Raw genomic sequence first — 20,731 nt, 5'->3', positions numbered from 1 at the left:
CCCCAACTGTGTTGCATAATTTACTCCAAATGACTCCAGTAAAGCGGCACTATCACACATGTTTTAACTGGAGGGGTTATTTCCCTCTTGGTATTAAAGGCTACTCATGATATGGTGCCACTTGGGGGACAGCCCACCCACTCCCAGCAATGCCCCTGGGATGTGGAGCTATTTATATGCACAGTTCAACAGTTTTCTTCTAAATGCATCATTAGCAAGCAGCAACATGACAAATGGCCAATGATGGAAATGTCTGCACATAGGAATAGTTAATGGTGAGTATTGCTAGGCAAGTTATGGGACCTCATTACATCTTGATAGAAATTAATTTAATTGTTAACACATTTAGAACAAGAGCAATGTGAATAATGATTTTCAGGAACTTTATAAAGCACATTTATTGCACTTTAAATCTTTTTTTTATTGCTGTAGAGCTCTGGGAAACCTTCATACACACTATCACTGAGAACTGTATATTATTGAGAGCTGTATTGACATGGATCTCTGTGATAAACTCTTATAGATATAATCATCTCAGCTTTCATGGACTGCTCCCAAGCTCTTTAACAACTTCAATATGCTGTAGTGGTTATGGTGTTTGGAATGTCCATTTCCTTAATGTTACTTGGGACTATTTACCTTTCAATGAGCAATCTAAGGAGGATAACCACCACAGCTCATTGTAGTGGTTATGGAAATGTATATATCAGTGCCAACCCCAGTATTCTGGCAAACTATTTGGAAGTTGTGTGACACAAAAACTGAGCTCTTCTCAGAAGCCATAGCAGCCATGTTGAAATTCCGCTTTACGCATTATGAAGTGAAAATCTGTCTAATCTTGATGACGTTGATGAGATGAAAGCTTTAGCCTACAGTCTTAACATGGAAGTTTGTTAAATGCATGTTAATGTATACTAAAGATAAGGTCTGCAATTTGTGTTATCAACATTATGCCCTTGAATAGCTGGTCTCTCTTCCTCTGTTAAAAATGCAGGACATGCTAATATCACTTTAAAATGTAGACATGTTTGTTATTTCCCATAATCCTCTAAAGTTAGCCATTTGCCAGGAGTATGTCATTGTGGCAATTTGGCTAGTTTTCAGTTTTCATTAGGTTTTTAATTGATAGACGGTCAGGCATGATAGTTCTGTGACTTTTCAAGACTAGAGTTAATACGTACATGAACGGCATTAACCACATTCACATTAAACAGGATACACACACCGAGTGTCAAATGGGTTGTGTAATAGACCAGTCTAAATATTAAAAGTGAATTGATCAAATTACCTATCTGTCACAGCAACATTTCAGTGGGATTACTGTTTAATTAAGTAAACCACACCAATGCACACCCACGTGTCAGCATCCATGAAAGATAAATTGTGTAACATTGTCTGTGCTATATGGATAGTGTAAAAGACAAGTCCAGGGTTGCTAAAAAGTAATTTTTTATCAGCACTTATGAGTTCATGTTGCCAAGCTGTCAACCAAGTCTGAAAGTAGTGCCCAGAACATTGTATAATTTCTATTTTGTTTAATGTAAATCTATCAATCACATAATGGTGGAGAAACTGTGTCATTTTGCTACACAAAGTGCTAAATATCATGAAACATTATCTTTGTTTCCATTATGGTTGGGCCTTACGTAGATATCTGCCCGAGAAAAGCACCTGCTGAGCTTTATCCCCAATAATATTTTCTGCAGGATATTCTCCATGAATTTGTCGGTTTCCCTTCAAATTTAAGAATTCTATCTACTGACAGGTACCACTTTTCATGATACGAGAGCTTGCTAGCATAAACATTAGTTTGTGCCAATAAAGAGTTGCTGGATAGGCTCTTTGTGTGCGGGAGGAGCTTGCATTTTTTATAATGTAATTACAATGCTCTAAGATATTCTTCCTCTACTACCTATTTGCTTTCCTTTTGGTTGTTTTTGGGGATGATAGAGGTGTTATTTCCATCGGTTTTGTGTTTATTTTTTGCTTCCTTTATTTGCTGCTGCCTATAACACTAACCCTTCTCTGTGTCCTACAGAGAAAGCAAAGGCTCAGAGTGTTGGGTAAGTTCTCAATTATCTCAGACATGCATGCTATTCTGCTATCACAATGCATACACAGATTTGCAGATCCATCTCTCAATACATATCTGTGGTCTATCAATATATCTTTCATTTTTAAATTTGTGAGTATGTGATCCTCCAATGCACAGTGTTCTGTAGCAATTCATGCAAAAGCACGCCTTTAGGTAAACATAAATATGTCATATACAAATTGGAAAAGTACGTTTTTTCTAATTAAGCTTTTACTGCACTAAATGGTATGGTAAAGCAGAACCCACTAATTTGATGCATACGATACAGAGATACAATATTTAAACACGTTATTTGAAATCAGTAGAGTTTGGAGAATCTGTATATATATATATATATATATATATATATATATATATATATATATATATATATATATATATATATATATATATATATATGAGCATAGAGAATAGAATTCCCTACCTAAAGAGGTTGTCTTATGAGATTTTAGAGATATTGTTTAAAAAAAAGGCCAGGATACATTTTTTTGCATAAACAGAATATTCAAGGATATAATTGATATGTATGTGGACAGGTTGTTGATCAAAGGAAAAATCTGATTGCCATTATGGAGTCAAGAAGATTTTTAATTTATTTTTTCACTTTTTGTAGCACTTCTTGGATCAACAGCATAAAAGTATGAGTTTCAAGGTTTAATTGGATGGACTTTTGTCTTTTTTCAACCTAGTCTACTATGCAATTTAATTATGTAACTATAAGTGATATTAGGGCTGACGCGTCAGGCTTGGGCCTATGACAAATCTAAGTAGGCAACGTAAGACCACCACTAGTTCAATGGGATCACCATATCTGATATTTGTAAAAATGTTAGCAGCAGTCTCTAAATATTTAAAAATGTAGACATGACCACCCCCCCCCCCCCCCCCACACACACACACACTATTCTGATACTAGTCATAGTTAAATTGGTAGAAGCAGTCTCAAAATGTCAGTGATATTTGGATTGTGATCTTTTGGAGAACATTTGTTCGATACTGTCTGAAAGTCAGAAAACATTACAGATCAGTTATCACGCCCCAGTCACTTTACATTGTAATTTAGGTCCCAGTGAGCAAACTATTAGAGAAAAGCAGCTAGTCAATAAAAAAAAAATCAGCAGCCAAATTAGAAAAGGGCAGACTGTCACTTATTTCATTACTTAATTTCTCATCTTTTATTTATCTGATGTTTTCTTGGTTAAGGGAACTTTTTTAAGCATGGATTGCTACCAGATACTGTCTATTGTCATTACTATAATCAGACCTGTTTCTTTCTTTAACACCTTTATTTTTAATCTGTCCTCACTGTACTTTTGGGGAATGCCCGATAATCAAGGCACTGGGGCTCGTTTGATCCTATTCTTCCAGTATTCACCTGCATGTTTATAGGAAGATTTAATAATGTACATGCATGGAATTCTGACACTTGGACTGTTAATATTTAGTGAACTGTCAGCATTACAAAGATCACAGTCCAGCAAACAGTATTTGTAACCCTCTTCATTTCCTTCTCCAGAACTATATCCTTGTTCAGTTTTATTCTCCAGACTTTTTTTTTATTAATTTACCTTCTACACACAAAGATTTTTAAGTCACGATAATGCTCCAGACAAGTTTAAGTATCTCCCTCTACCAATATATCTCTCCTCCAAAGGTGTACACACAATACATGGGACCCCGGTGCGAAACTGATCTGTGGGCTCCCCCCCGATCCATCCCCACCCTCCAAGACACATACATACAGACACAAACATACACAGAGGCACAGACACATACATACATACAGACACATATACACAGACAGACACACACATACATACACACAGAAAGACAGATACATACAGACACACACATACACCCCTCCTGACAGACACATACATACAGACACACACAGACACACACATACATACAGACACACAGACACACACATACACCCCCGACAGACATACACATACATACACAGACACATACATACGTATGTGAATACATACACATACATACGTATGTGTATGTGTCTGTATGTGTGTGTCTCTGTATGTATGTGTGTCTGGATGTTACAGACACATACATACAGAGACACACAGACACATACATACAGAGACACACACAGACACATGCATACAGACACACACACACACACATACAGACATACACACAGACACATACATACAGACATACACACAGACACATACAAAATGTTTAAGTCACCCTCCTGTTTCCTACCTTTTGCAGGAGGGTGACTTTCCCTCGGGTCCAGTGGGGGCTCAGCCTGATGGGAGTCAGAGTTCCCACTCTGACTGCCTCCTCCTTCCTCCTGCGCGGCTCTGTCAGATAGCTGGGAGGAGTGACCGGGGCAGTCAGTTCCTCCCAGCTCTGTCTGACATCATCACAGGGGGCCCGGTCGCGCAGTTAAAGCACCCCGTGTTGACAGGGCCTCCTGAAAATCCATCTCCATCGGGTGGCCCTGACAGTATGGGCCACCCGATGGACTCCTTTACATGCGGCCCCGGCGGTTTGCCATACGGGCCGGAGCCGCAAAACATGGTGGCAGGTACCCGGTTGCAGGGGTCTGCAGGGTGGACGGGCCCCCTTAAGTGATGGGCCCGGTCGCAACTGCGACCCCTGCGACCGCGATATGTACGCCAGTGCTCTCCTCCTTACTACCCATTGAGTTTCTAGTTATTATTCCTTTAAGAAACAGAATGTTAAACACTTCTTCCCCTTAGTTCAATATTAGGAGCATCCTTCTGTTCTCTATTTGATTTTAGAAACCCTTAATTAATTTATTTCTTAAACACCTGGGTATACACATTCATAAGTATTCCTGTGATAGGTCTATGGGGCAGCTAGATATCCTCAACTATCCCGATTACTTGTTATGACTCTTTACTTAGAATGGACAACAGCTTACCACTCAGGCTTCTGAAATTTTGCCCAGTTGTCTTATTATGGGGAAAACATATGCTATTCACAAACTACAAGAGTCTTATAGTCCTCAATCCTGAAATCAAATGCCAGGCAAGTCTCCTCTGAAAGAGAAATCCAGACAATCTTTTCACCCTCTTATAGATACTGCCTGGTGTGCATAGAAGAATGTCCCCATGATTGTTGTATCTCTCTAGCAGAGGGAACCTAATTTATAGTTTGAACTCCCCTGTGGGTCCAGTCTGATGTGCAAATTAGGTAGTCCATTCTCTAATGGTACGAATGGGCTGAAATGTATTTTATATTTATGTTTTGCTCTCCTTAAGTTGAAAAGAATAATTTTCACGTCAAAAGATGGATAAGAAATTGTCAATATAAATGTATCTATGCATACATTATCTGCATCTTATCTTATATATAAGGAATCTCCCTGGCACTTTGTTTCTGGATTGCCCTTAAATGTTCCTGTAATTAAGCTTTGTCGGATTTCAGCATGTGTTTCTTAAACTCTGCTTTTGGCTATTGAGATCCAGGCCAGGGGTAAGGTGTCCTGTTTTGATCAGATGTCAGTGAACCTAAATGTTTGATCCCAGTGGATTCCCATTTACCTTAGTAGAAAAATAGGGAAGTATTTTTTTTCTCCTGCTCTTTCACTCTAAAGTGAACATTTGCAATTAAGGGGTCTAAGATTTACCTACAAATCCAGTCATTCTCAGTCACCAAAGCAATGCCAAAAGAGGGAGAAGCATAGAGATACTGTATTTGTCCCAAAATATCTGTTATTTTAACACCAAATACTAGGGATTACTACATCTGACCTACTATGTATGTATAAAGGGATTAAAGGATCATATATCATGGAGAGCAAACAAACAAACAAACAAACAAACAAACAAAATATATATATATATATATATATATTTATATGTATGTATGTATGAGGTCATCAACACATTAATAGGCTCTTCGTTTTATTAGGTCTATTTCATATCCAATATTATATATTCATCTTTACTGCTTTATGTTTGGAACCATATTCTCAGTGTTTTCAAATCTAAGTTCTCTAGTTCACCTCCTCACCTCCACATTTTTTATATATAAATACAATTGTATGCCAAAAATGTTCAAAACTCTGGACTCTACAATGTTAAAAACAATGTTGTGCTACTCCAATTAGCATATAGTTTCCAGAATGTCTCCCAGTGAAAAGGGTGTTACGGAGCACCTTGCTTGTACAGATCTGCTCTTGCTAAATAAATAGATCTCACAAGTACACCCTCATAGTTCAAGAGTACGCTTGGTACTTACTTTTTTTTCTCATTCTTGAGAATGCCTTATTGATGTTTTATATAAACAAACTCTCTATACATGCATGGATTCCTTTTCATTTAATTCTAAAATAACAGTCGCGTTGACTAATAATTTTGGATACGATGCACTGTACATTATTTTCTTCTTATAACTTTCCAGTATAAACAAGTCCATATAATTAATAAGTTCATAAATAATATGGATATACTCTCTTAAGAACACGTTTACGTGGACGCTCTCAGATATTGATAAAACTAAAATCAATTATTTCATAAATTGGCTCCTTGCTCTCTAAGAAGTCAGTAGCTAAAGTGGACTCATGAACTTGTTGGAAGCTACCCTTTAATGAGGTTCCCATGAGTGTAGCTCCTGAAGTCAGTTGCCATTATTGAAAACAGTAACTCAGAAAATAATTAGCTCACTGAACTGTAATTAGACAGAATCTGGGTGGAGTTAGATACCAAATTATAAAGCAGTGTTTCTTGAATAAATCTCACCACTCATTCGTTCATTCGTTGTCAGAGTTAAACAAGATATGAACAATATCTGTGAATGTTCCTCTCCACTGTATATTCCTCTACTAATTGCATTTTTATTTTTCTAGATTAAACGGTTCTGGAGATCAGACAGGTAAAGTATGGAATGTATCTGTAAATCCAATTAAAATTAGAAAACATTACCTGGCCATTGAAATGAGAGTAAAAAAAAAGGTGCACATCAATTATCTCTATTTCAGAGCAGGATTACCCATAAGGTGACCATAGGCAGAAACCTAGACCCCAGGGGTTAGACAAGGACTGGAACTATGCATTTGCTTGGCCTAATTAACCATCCCTGTGTGAAGAATAAGAGGGGGGTGGCGGGGAGCAAACTACATAGGGCCCAGTGGCATCTTCATTTTTTTCTGCTCTTTTTAAAGTAGTAGCCGATTTTAACTCTCATGTATATATTCCAAGACTATCTCATTAACTTATTTATTTCACAAATTAAACTGAGACAGCTTTAACACAATCTATACATGTTGCAAACATTTCTTTGGTATATTTGTTTGGTATGTTGTTTTAAATGATTCCTCAGAGGACTGAGAGAGTAAAAGGCAAGCTGCCGTTCCTCTAGGAGTCACCCCCAGGTATACCCACAGCAAAAAACAGCAATCAGTTTTATCTCTTCCGTTAAAACCTTCTATCTAGAACTACAAGAGAGGAGAGGTTATCTGAACATGGTCCTCATCTATTTATTATGAGCTGAACACATACAGGTTATAGCGCCCTGATTGTTTGCTCTGCACTTGGAGTCTCTTACTATTTAGACAAAGTGCTGTCTACTACTAGCTATTAACCTTTGATAGGATGTCCCCAAACAGATGACATCTTTGTTAATGTATTGACTGTATAAGTCAACTTACTATTACTGACTAACAGTGATTTTGATATATACATACAAGTGACTATATATAGGCTGCATTGAACTTTTCCTTTTAAACATAACTAGCACGTTTGATTTTGTGTTTCACTACCATTAAATATATTTTTTCTTTTTCTCTTTTTATTTCATTTTTGGTTTAGATACGCTCAAAAATATTACTAAATAAAATTTATTAAAGATATACTTCAGGATTTTAATTTATATTCTAACCTTGGGCCCCATGAGTCACTTTTATTGCTGTGGGTATACCTGGGGGGACTCCTAGAGGAACGGCAGCTTGCCCTTTACTCTCTTAGTCCTCTAAAGAATTTTTCTCTTATGTAAGTAATTTAGGGTTTAGGACCATAATTTCCCACTAAGTCCTTCCGTCTGTCGACTTTTGGGTCAACCTTTGATTGACCCTTAAGCCTTCATTTCAGTCTTATTTTAAATGATAATAACAAAATGTCTGCACATGCCTTATCCTCTCTTTCTGGTTGGTTAATAATTGCATATTATTCTTTTTAAGTCTTTATCTGTTAAAAACATCAGAATGCAAAATTCAAAATAGAGACAAACAGAACAAATATGTATACCAAAATAATTCAATTTTGTAACTAACTGAATACAACTACTTGCCAAAGATAAATAGAGAGAAATAATAAGTTAAAGAAAGGAAACGATGAATTAGATTATTTGTGTATCTATTTAAATGTTCTAGCTTTGTATGTTCTACAGTGATGGTGTAGGAAGGGCGGAGAACTATGAGCACTATGGGACAGTTAGTTGTTCTAAGGACTGCCAAAATAGATAGCATATTAGTATTTTAAGAACTAATTTAGCTTATTTCCCATTGCTTCACTTTTTGTGTTTAGTGTAAGTACGGAGCAGCTTAAAAAAGATATCTTGAACTGTTTTCAAAGTACAGATATTTTAGCTATATATATGGCATTTGACATTTTAAATTGATCTGATCTTTAACTTAAAAGTTTTTTCATTTCAGACGTACTAAAATACAAATCTCTGACTATGTTTTTATTAGGCATTGTGTATTCTGCTAGAATTATGACTTTTTTTGACCTTACTTGTTCTACTGAGGCTCTGCTGTTTTTGGTAGAGCTTCATGTTTATAGACCTTTTGTTTCATTCCTTGTTTGTTCATTTGTTCTGTGTGCCAATGTGTTAATAATAAACTATTATGAAAAGCAATACAGCAAACCAGGATATGTGCAACGTATCGGTCTTGAGCAGGAAGTCTTGCGAAAAATGTTGTTTTGAAATAGATGCATTGGCTTTCTTCCCATAAAAGAAATGTGCATCGACTGGATTAGGTTACCTGTAAAACTAGCTCTTAGTATTTTTTTTTCTGTATTTAAATCTCATTTTTAATAAGGTCATGCCAGCAGGCTCTTCAATTGTGGCCTAACCAGATATGTCACTAATTATTGGCACTGTCTTTCGTTCAGAGTATTCAGGCACTTCGCAAATAAATTAATATAAATAATATTAGTAATACCTGATTTTATCCCTGTAATAATTTATATTCCTATTGCAGATAATTATTTGAATAAATGCGAAACTGTCACTTCCCAGGATCTTAATATTTGTATTATTTATTTATCTGCCTGTGGGTTCCAGACATTAATATGGAGGCGCAGAGATGCAGGATAAAGAGTTGTAGATTTCTACAGTTAATTTTATTCTGTAAGTGACAATGATTGACAGAAACATTGAGGGCTAAATGAGTGCCTGGACCATTTCTTAGTATATAGTACTATATACTAAGAAAGGGTCCAGAAACTCATTTAGCCCTCGATGTTACTGTCAATGATTGTCATAAACACTTCTTTGCATTTGGCGGTCAGCATTGGAAGGCATTAAGAAAAGAGGAGAAATTAATCAATGTTTCTATTTCTTCTTTTTGCTTGTAATGTTTGCCCTGGCTTTTCCTGGTCGAATTGGATTATTATGTAAATTGTTTTATTATAAATTTTGAGGAAAACAGAACATCTGACAAAAAAAAAAAAGTTATAACGATTTCCAGTGATCCATTCAATGGTTTAACATTCCAGGGAAGTGACGGTTCCCCTTTAATCAAGTAGAATAATTACTAAATGTTGCCTCACAAAACTGTTATAATAATGACATTAAAAAGGAAGTGCTTTTGTATTGTAAAGAGATCTTAAAATTGGTTCCCTGTGCAATTCATTGTATTATATATGGAACCTTATTTATAATGACAAATCCAGTGTTATTGGGAGTTAATATGTCAATGTGGAACAGCCATCAAAAACCAGGGGTGGGGGGACATACACTAATGACTGGTGCACAGTTATCAAAGGGTCTGTTGATTCCACTTGTTTCCAAGGTGATTTCACCACTGTTGTTCTATGGACCAATTTTCAGCTCATGACACATTTGTAAACCTTCCCAGATCTGTTAGCTTATATGACAATATCTTCTGATATCACATGTTGCCCCATTATTGCCTTGTCCTTTCCTTCCCAACTGTGACACATTAGTTTATCATGTTTGCAGAAAAAGCCAGTCAGCTAACTAATCCAAATATTAATTCTCAAAAGTAATGTCATATAGAAGTGAGTGCTTTGTAAATGGAACCAATCGGCTTATGGTTTATAAAAGTCAAAACTGAAACCCACTTGCCTCCTAAAAAAATGGCACTTATAAATAACTGATTAAATGTATTATTATTATTAAAGCTTACACTGTGCAACTGTAGAGTGCAGCATAACTTTATTTCTTACATTTATTTGATATGATGCTATTACATTTCCCAGTACCAGTTAATGGAATTGGAAGACTATTGTTGTTTGTTCCACTGGTAGAAGCCTCAAACCTCAAAGACAGCTCAGTGTGTGTTCCAGCATTTACTCCTTCTGAATTTTGAAGCCCTCACCAGGACAAGACAGAGAAAATATGTACTGCGTCCATTACTATAATATAATTTGTATTGCAGGGACTACAGAATATGCAGTTATAAATAGGAACAGGACTAATGGAGGTAAGACTGTGGCTTACTACAGGTGATATTTGTTTCAACTAAAATTAGCTGGAAAGGTGTAGATGCCAAACAATTATCTAGACCTAAAGCACTGCATTTATTGTAATTGTCTGCTCAGCCTTAGGTAATGCATGTTTAATTTTCCATTCACTTTATGTCAAGCCATTATCAAGTCAGTTATTGTGCTAAGCACGTCCAGTTCTCTCATGATCACATTGAGTAAGAATAATGCTGTTATCCTCAACCCACCTTCACTGTACAACCTGAGTAAGAGTAAGCTGTAACAGACTGGGCTTACCTAACTTTCAACATTCTTTTTTGAAGGTGAAACAATATTTACAAAACTATACAAACTATACATACCTCACATTTCTTATTTTATTATTTTCTATGACAAATGTTAAAGGTGGCTTGAATGTTGGTTAACTTTGTACTTAAAACGTATTCACCAACATTCTTGAATTTGGAAGGATCGTTCTAATCATATATCCAGATGGTCCACAGGCCATTTCACAACAGCATCAGTACTGCACATATGTAAATGGGCGATATTGGTGGTATGACTATGAGTGGTCATGACATCAGGGATACTAACATCGGCACTAACTGAGCTGTGACTTAGAATTAGATCCAGCCACCTTAGTAAACATTGGGCCCAACCCCACATGACATTACATTGGATCCAGCCATCTTAGTAAGACTTTGTACAAGCACAACCCAAATATTTACATTTATACCTCAAATGATATAATATTGAATTATTTAGCCAGCAGTACATTTTAGCTGATTTTCACATATATCCTCGGGTCTTAATTTGATATGTGATAAATACCCACCTGAATGCTTCTAACTGTATCAACCTTTTAACACAAGGAAGAAAACCCCAAATAAAATATTTGATATTTTCAAAACAATAGTATTTACAATATTTTCATATTGAAAGTGAATTAAGCCTAATAAGTTGTTTGATTAATTAATATATTTCCAACTTAAATTTTTTTATTCAAGTGTGGTTGTATCCTTTTAGCTAAAAAAAAGATGGACTAATACAGCATGTCTCATCTTGTAGTTTTGGTAAGAAGGGAACCATGTGCTTAGTGGCAATGTTTTGGTATACATAGACTCAATATGTGATCAGCAAAGGTGAGAGTATAGTATGTCATCCAAATTTAAATATCTTTTTTATTTTTTTTATCTTATCATTATCATAGTTGTTTACATGTTGGTAAGACTGTAGGGTAAAAAAGCAACATGGATTCCCACTCAACTGTTTAAAATTTAGGCTCCCTTAGTTGTATTAGTTGTTTGTTTGTTTGTTTGTTTGTTTTTGTCACAGAGTAACATTTATTCACCTTTCCACTGCTTAGTATTGATGCTCTAAATCTCGGCTGGTAACAGGCATCAGCAGTACTAATTTTCTTTATTACTTTGGAATATTAGCATAAAAGGTATTATTTAAAAAAGTAGCCAGGATTTAATAAAGAAATGAACACAAACAATTACTTTTAATTAAACCGTTAAAAATTGCAAATTTAATTTTGTTTTAATTTTTTTTTATAAAAAAGACAGTTGGTAAACCAGTCCTTTTTTTTGTTTTTATTAATAACTAACTTGCAATTTGAACATATATTTTCGCAATCAAATGACTCTACGCCTTTGTTTTTAATACATTCATTTTACATGTTTGCTAAGGAGTCTCCTGAAGCCTAAAGCAAATATTTAATTCTTCCTGTGGTAGACTGGAATTTAGATTCAAAACATTAGATGAGGTCCATTTGTATATGTAGAAATTGTAATGATGATATGCGTCTACTACCTTATATGTAAAACGTATTCTTTTGATTATAGGAATAGCAGAGACTTCGATAACAGATATGCCCCAAGACAATAAAGTAAGGCCAATGATCATGCTTGAGATTTAATATTGGTTCCTTGTTACCTTTTGTTGGTTTCTACAGATTATGGTGCCCAAAATATAGAACGTATGAGTATGCTTTGTGAAATAGTATGGTTATAAAAATATTTAATTTTGCCTTGTCCAACCAAAAAAAATAATCAGATTATATGTTATTATACTCTATTTATTATGTAGTGCAAACCTAAATCAGCATGAGACATGCAGTATTTTATGTTTAACACAGACAGTATGTGACTAAATTTGTCTAATTCAACTCCTAGGATCTAGTATAACAGTTAATTTCTGGGCCCCTGGGACAAGGTTGTGCAATCTTAACCTAGTCAACAACTAACCTAACTTCAATCTGTAAGTTCTTAGCCACCTTGGGACATCGGGCAGAGACTTTCCTGTTTTAATCCTGACTATCCCATCCCTTCTTCCACTAGAAAGGGGGTCTTTGTACCATTAACCTACGCACGTTCCCATGTATAAAAGGATATTTTATGAATTGTCCAAGTAGAAAAACACCTGGCCCAAAAATGTGCAAACCAATTTGAAAAGGAAAGGGCAGCAAAATGCTTAATGATACATGAAAAATTAGTAACTATAATCTTCATTTACTAATTAAAATTGGACTATAACAAATAATTGTAAGTAATTATACATTACTAAATTGCATTACTGTGTACAGAAGGAATATTCTTGCACTATTCCCTCTAATTCAGTGTAAAATTCATGATTAACATCTGGTACTTTCAACACTACAACTGTTGTGGACTTTGTTTTTCATTGTTAGTTAGCCAACAATATGACTGGCACACCACGGTGCATAGGATTTTTGGAATGCCAAAAAATAGTCATTATAGCACTATATTTTCTAGTACTCTCAAATTTTGCCTTGATATGTCTCTCCTGTATTTACATTCTGTAAACCTACTGGTATGATATAGTGTCTTAGAATTTATTTCAGAAAAATCACTTAACGCTTCGTTATTTCAAAGCCATATCAAAACAGAATCACAACTCACATGTTAATTCATATTGGTTCTATGGAACTGTCCGCTGTAAGCCATATAAAACGTAATTTATTTTATTTCTTCAACGGGCATATTAAATTAAACATTCGTACCAGTAACGGCCATGCCTCAAGCTACAAAGTGTCAAAACGTATTATTTATTTTATTACTGAGTAATTGTGCATTACAACAATGCCGATAAGCCACAAGGAACATAGATAATAAAATATTAATCACATTGTAGAGAATGGACGTAATGCGGTTTTTGTTAGATCATGTCCTTTTCACACTCTATCTTATCTTGAAACAAATTCACCTAGCGCTATCCATCTAACTTGCATTTTGCTAGTCAATCATTAGTTTTGCTTACATGTTGATTCATGTTCAGAAACTTGTTCCACCGCTGCACCAGAATATTACTGTATTTGCGAGCATTAAAATATTCTTCATATTAAACAGGAACAATCGCTTCCATGGAAGTGGCAGTTCCTGGTTCCTTCACCCCAGTAAAAGCTACATTAGTGATTACCAGGGTGAATAACACAATGGAGATAGGTAAAAAAAAAGTTTACCTACTTCAGTTGCCCTTGTCGGCGACTCTGCTGTCCATATGCCTTGGTCGCTTGCTTGCCCACTCAGGCAAATAGTAGAGAATTAGCTATTATGTTGTGCTAAAATTAAGGAAGTGTCCATTTCTCTTTAATTCACGTAAGCATTACTGTTGGTGAACATTAGTCCCTTATGCAGATCACCACACTTCCCTTCTACAATCATATAGCCTAAGCTTTATTTGACACGCATATGTTCTCCTTTCTCCATATTGATCGGATAAAGACGGTTTTACATGTAATCCTTGCTGGCACGGCCATGAAACCTTCTAATGTCAGTCTAGATGTATTAACCTGTTATTGTTTAACAAAGAGATAGCTATTAAATGTAAAAGGATTATTGCTGCATCTGAATAACAAAAATAGCAACCACAATTATCAAACAACGTTGAGTACAACATATTTCCCTTAATTTGCAGCCCATCTTTTTTTAAATTATAACTCGGTTTCACGTCCAAGTCTAACTTCCATCAAACATTGTATTTATTGTTTAACCTGTTTTTTTAAATAACTGAAACTTATATGTGCACTCCTCTGAATTGGACCAAAACCAGATACATTATAAATGATGTGCCGTTCCTTCCTCCTTCTTAGCAAACAGCGTTGGAGACAGTTACACTCCCACTTGTTCAATGTAGCAATTGTGTTTTCTTATTCCCAATCAACAACGGCAAAGAAAAGATTTGCACAGATAATTTTGTTAATGATTTAATAATTTTAAGTTACACCAACATGTAAGAACACATGTTCAATGCTAGAAACGATGAGAAATAATTTTATTCGTGAAATACTTGTCTATGCTTGGAATAGCATTTCAGGACAAGCTATAGAAGCACACACACAGGGTTAGTTACATATGTAAAGTAACTCTTTCCTACTTCGTTACTCCATATGCTTCCTCATTTGTGATGCTTTGTAAGCTATTTTCACTCCTAATAAAACTGTATTTAAAACAATATATATGTACACGGTTATATTGATGTCAATTTGTTTTTAAGGATGTTCACTATGTTTTAAATAGTGTTTTATGGTGCAAAAGAAATACTTTCAGGTTTATTCGCTAAATTCCAAGGATAAATCTGACTGCCATTCTGGGGTCAAGAAGGATTTTTTTTCCTAGCTTGTTGCAAACTTGTGCTTCAAACTGGGTTTTTTTGCCTTCTTTTGGATCAACAGCAAAAAAACAAATGTGAGGAAGGCTGAACTTGATGGACGCAAGTCTCTTTTCAGTTATGTAATGTAACTATGTAGCTGATTTGGAAAAAAATCTACATTCAGATCGCTTTCCATGTTGGCTACTTTAGCCTAATTTTGCTATTCTATTTTAATTTGGCTCATCTGGTGAATAACCCCCAACACTACAGTTACATGTAGAATGTGAATTTGTGAAACTTAGTGTTGTTAAATATTAATACTCATATTATAATGTGGATTAACATTTAAATTATTTTGAAGTGGACTTAGAACAGCAAGTGTACAGAGGCTTAGTTATTTTATTGCCTCATTTTATTGACTTGCTCATATTTTCCATGTGTCTCTATTTAAGAGGAACAGCCCAAATCCCTCTTTTTTTTTTTTCTTGTACTGTAGTCATTGCAGCCGCCCAGTAGTGATGGGAGTGAACGCAGGACTTTTCTTTCTGCATTTGTATCCATTTTTTGTATTACTCAGCCTTGTTACAATGCAGCCACCCATCCCATGTGTTCCCTATTAAGGGTTAATAATGTATAGGGGTGTATATAAAAAATACCCCTTTCTGTCTCAGTAGAGATTTTTGCCAGAGGCTCAAGGAAGCAAGGTGAATGGTTAGAGTTAGGACCCACCTAGGGGGGTCTGCCTTGATGTTGGCAGGTGGGCTCATCCTCTCATGGCCATTGGAGGTAACTAAAAGACCTCCATTTGTTTAAAAATACATAGGGATAAAGGAGAGAGCGCAGGTAACTTGTTTTTCTTTCGTTTTTTTTTTCTGCCTTAGTCTTTTCTGTCCTAATGTCCCTTTTCTAGTATCTCCATATTGTTGGTGTACATGAGTGTATAATCTACAGCAGAAATACTCCCACTATCGTGTCTTTAAAAATACAATAAATGTATTAAGAAATCAATCTGTGTAAATATTGCTCCTGTTCTTATTAAGCATAAACTAGTAATTCACCTAAAATTTCTCAGAGCAACCCTCATCCAGCCCCGACTCACACCTGTAAGATTGAAGCGTCCTTTTTTATTAATTTGAAGTATTGGAATTTATTGCTTAATTAATACTGCTTATCATTTTTTTTAATATGAAGGTTTTCCTTATTTTTCCAGGATGATGTTCAATATGCCGCATTACGTTTCCAGAATCAGGAATCTGTCAAACCAATAATCCCTACAGTACCTGAAACAGAATACAGTACAGTCAAAAATACTTTACAAAAATAAAGTGCTTTGTGGACAGAGGGAAACATGAACGAAGTGAAGATGGCAGGTCCCAGTTACATCAGCACATTCAGTATAAGATATCAACCAAGAAGTTCAAGCTGTTCTACGTTTCATCTGGAAAAGGCAAGATCGGGAACTATTTTGACAACATGGTCCTCCTTCCACTGACTCCTTAATAAGCCAAATAGGCCAAAAGTACCATAAATGTATTGTTTCGTTCATGTATTGATCCAGTGCACTCACTCACTGACTGAACACCAACTTCAGACCTCACAAAATGTTATTGTTTTTTTTGTTTTTTTTAAACACCTGATTTGGGCACAAATGGTGGGAATCTAGTTACAGTGAATGATCAGACATTGCTGTCCACAATGGTAATGTACCCCAAATATAAATCAGGCCTGGAGATACATATTTTTGAAGAAGTGGGCAGGGGATAATTGGGTTAAATATGCTTCAGTTCCCTTGTATATATTTTATAAGACAGATCAAATTTTTTGTTTTAATTAAATCAAGACCTTATAAATTATGTTCTGTTCCTTCCTCCTTCCTAAAAGAAAACTACAGTGTTAGGAATGCAAAACTGTTTCACTAACACATGAGTGCCCTCTGGATCCCCCCTCCCCCTCGCCCCCCTCCGCCTTGCAACCCCCCTGAACATAAAGGGTTAAAACATCTTTTTACACTTAGCTGATTACAGCTCAAATGTTCCTAAGCATTGGGTTGCACTCCTCCTTCGCTGACGTCAGTTAATGGAGGGGGATCTAATGCCTAAGTACTGCATTAGGCATTCCCCAAAGTAAAGCATTGCCTCATTGGTTTCCTTTGGGAATTGTCTATATGCTGGAGGTCCTCATGCACAGCCTGAGGACATCCAGCATTATTTTACAGAGTAAATTTTACAGAGGTAGCGCCTCTACCATTAGAATCAGTCTTAACCCTGCAATGTAAATATTGCAATTTCTCTAAAGCTGCAATTTTTTTTTAAATGCAGGGCTAATAGAACAGGGACACTGTACTCAGATGACTTTAATAATATGAAGTTGTCTGGGTCTAACAAGCAGCTTTGGAAGATAGTTACGCCCCCATTTGCAGCTTTAAAAGAACATTCCACTAATTTTTTTAATGTGTTTTTTTTTCCATGGTCCAGTAGATTTACCCAAAAATATAAATGTATTTATTCTGCATGTTTTCACACGAGGAGGGGCAGGATATGAAAACTCAGATTTAAAAAGCTGCAAGCCTTCTGACCTTCCCCAACACAGTCTTCATGTCTGTGTCGAGGAATACACCAATTAAAGACTTCTCATTAAGAAGCCTCTGTATTGGCGTGTGCATGTGGCAGACTCCAGAAAGGCATCCCCCATTAAACTGGATGAAGGGGGAGAAAATGACTGCTGCCGTGAGGGGTTGACATAGCAACCAGCGGTTACCATATTCTGCAAGGAGCGGGGAATGTTGGGAAAAGTTAGAAAACTTACCAGTCCAAAGGAGTGCATGGATGAGGGATCCTGTTATAGCAAACTGAAGTGCTTTATGTTTCTGGAGTGTTCCGGTAAAATATGGGTTGAAAGCGGTATTAAATATAGGGCAGAGGTTCCAGTGAGAAAGTGCTCGTAAAATATATATTTGTAAGAGACAACCATAATTATAAAGTGGGCAGGACTGACGTGCCAAATATATTTTTTTAAGAGAACATGCTGGCATGTATTTGATAATTTATTGATCCTATGCAAAATAGTATATCAACTTTAAGAAGGACATTAATGGGGCAATTTGCTGTTTGCCTCTCATGGTTAGTTTTTAAAATGTAACTGTATTTCTGTAATTGAATATTGCTAGTTAGGGTCATCAGAAGGAATAGACCGTTATGAAAAGTTATGAAAAATTTATTTTTTTTGTCTGAAGTTCTAGAGAAAATGCCAAAAATATTTTCACTTTGGAAGTTTTTTCCTGGGGTTAGTCTGAATGTTTTCTTTAAAAATATCTCATTACAGAATTCAAGATTCTCTCAGTCAAGTTCCCCTTTCCCATTTTTACGTAATTTACTCACCAAAGCATTTTTTTTTCATAGAGCAGTAGAAATTCAGGAGCCTCCTCTCATCCTTAACTAGCAACATTTAGTTGATCAAGGCCTAGATTTAATTGTTTTGGATGGCTTTTGAGATGAAAACAGATGATCGGGAAAACTTTTTATGATTTTTCTTCATCTAAGTCACCATTAACGTTTATGGGAATAAATGTAGATAAATCATGTGAAAAGTTGTTTTACAGAAAGTGATAATTTGGAAGGCCCACGTAAAAAAATATTGAAATCCCAAGTCCCAATTGCAGATTATGAAGCAACCTGTCATTTTTGTTTTGTTAAATATACTCATGTGCAATAAATGTATTCTGTGGAGTACACCACTGTATAATCAATGAAGCAGTGTCTTTAAAACATGCAGCACTATTTAATAATTAGCTCTATGTTTCTGTCAAATACACAGGGCTTATATTTCAAGATTGTCTGTCTGTCATATTTAGTATTGAAACATTCCTTTTCGTGTTACCCCCTGTGAGTTGTTTATGAACAGTTGGTGAATTAAGAGATAAACAACATATGGGAAAGTTACATTTTACACACATGGGGTTATTTACTAACGTAAGAATTGTTGGAAATTCAAAGTGAATTTCAAATTTAAGGCCAAAATAGCTGAACAGGAACAATTCTCTAAGTTAGCTATGCTTTCAGTATGGCTACTTTAGCCTTAACTGTGAAATTCACTTTATATTGCCAATAATTCTCACTTTAATGAATCATCTTGTATGACTTTTCCTGAATAACTCCCAGCAAGCCAAATTCAACATGACATTAACTGCACAAATCAAAACTAGTGAGGAGAGTATTTTTTAATAGTATAAATGACGATATTATTAATTGCAAGGATTAGACAATTAAACATTGAAATTTGTGAAAGAGTATTCCTACTACCTGTTAAAAGTGTTGAACATTCCATTTAAATGTTCGAAGATCTTTGCAGTTATAGTGTCTGATAAATCAAAACAGCATATTTTCTAAATCACTTGGGGTTTACATGTCTGTATACTTGAAAGATCTATATGTATCTATGATTTTTTTTTAAATAAAGTAGTATATTTAATTATGATATGTTAGAGTCTTTTGATTGCATGGTGCATGTTTCCTATTTCTTTTTCAATTCTTACATAATCTTATTTACAAAATACACGCATATATAATGCAGTTCAAGTTACAGTATATATTGGATACAAAAAAAAAATGTAATTGCATTAATGATGACCATGTTTAAAACTACCTGCAAAATCTGGCCACCCTGTTCTAGATCTCTTTGCAAGGGCTGTTTCATTCTTCTGAAAAAGACAAGGGAACAATCTATTGCCCATAGTTGGCTTCTTTCCAACATCATTAACAATATGTGCTAATTTGTCTTCTCCATATAACAGAACTAAATAATTTTCAATAATAGCTGCTAGGTTGTTAAATTGATTGCTCTATGGTGTACTGGTAACCATTATTTTATCTGCTATCTAAATTAGACTACAAAACCTAATTATAAGCCTTATCCACCAGCCATCCTGGGAAATTCCTTGCAAAAGATTTGAACAAGTTCAAATTGTTAATCAGTGGAGCTATTTATTTTTATTCTCAAATAAACTGACCCATGGAAATCTCCCTCTTCAAATAAAAATGAGTGGGAGTGTAAGTGTACCCTGATGTCTGTAGGCTTAGGATAAACTGTGGTGTAAGAGATGCCTTGAGGGTTAAGAGTCAAGGTGACTTCCCAAAAAATTATCTAGGCTCCAAAGTACATTTTAGATTTTGGTCATTGTCATTAACAAAATCAAAAAATAACAAGCTAGCATATGTATCTGACCAAATAATAATCAGGTCACCAATGGTGCATTTGAAAGGAAGTACCTTTGCTGAAGGGGTTCAGATTCCAACAGACACTTCCCACCAACCCATATGTAGGCTAGCATAGGACGGGGAAGTCCCATGTCTCTGGATATAGT

General features: G+C 35.5%; 1 protein-coding gene across 1 annotated transcript in view; it reads left to right on the top strand.

Moving 5' to 3' along the window:
• LOC134578001 (carcinoembryonic antigen-related cell adhesion molecule 1-like) overlaps positions 1 to 17,339 on the top strand; it is a 47,205-nt gene extending 29,866 nt beyond the window's left edge. Inside the window, exons 8-12 of the mRNA XM_063436961.1 lie at positions 2,039 to 2,063; positions 6,936 to 6,961; positions 10,713 to 10,757; positions 12,606 to 12,649; positions 16,583 to 17,339. Of these exons, the coding sequence (XP_063293031.1) occupies positions 2,039 to 2,063; positions 6,936 to 6,961; positions 10,713 to 10,757; positions 12,606 to 12,649; positions 16,583 to 16,696 (254 nt within the window). The 3' untranslated portion in view covers positions 16,697 to 17,339. The remainder of the gene's footprint in view (positions 1 to 2,038; positions 2,064 to 6,935; positions 6,962 to 10,712; positions 10,758 to 12,605; positions 12,650 to 16,582) is intronic.
• Positions 17,340 to 20,731: the final 3,392 nt, after the last annotated feature.

This window comes from Pelobates fuscus, chromosome 11 (assembly GCF_036172605.1).
Source record: "Pelobates fuscus isolate aPelFus1 chromosome 11, aPelFus1.pri, whole genome shotgun sequence".
Classification (NCBI taxonomy): Eukaryota; Metazoa; Chordata; class Amphibia; order Anura; family Pelobatidae; genus Pelobates; species Pelobates fuscus.
This window is presented reverse-complemented; position numbering and strand designations above follow the sequence as displayed.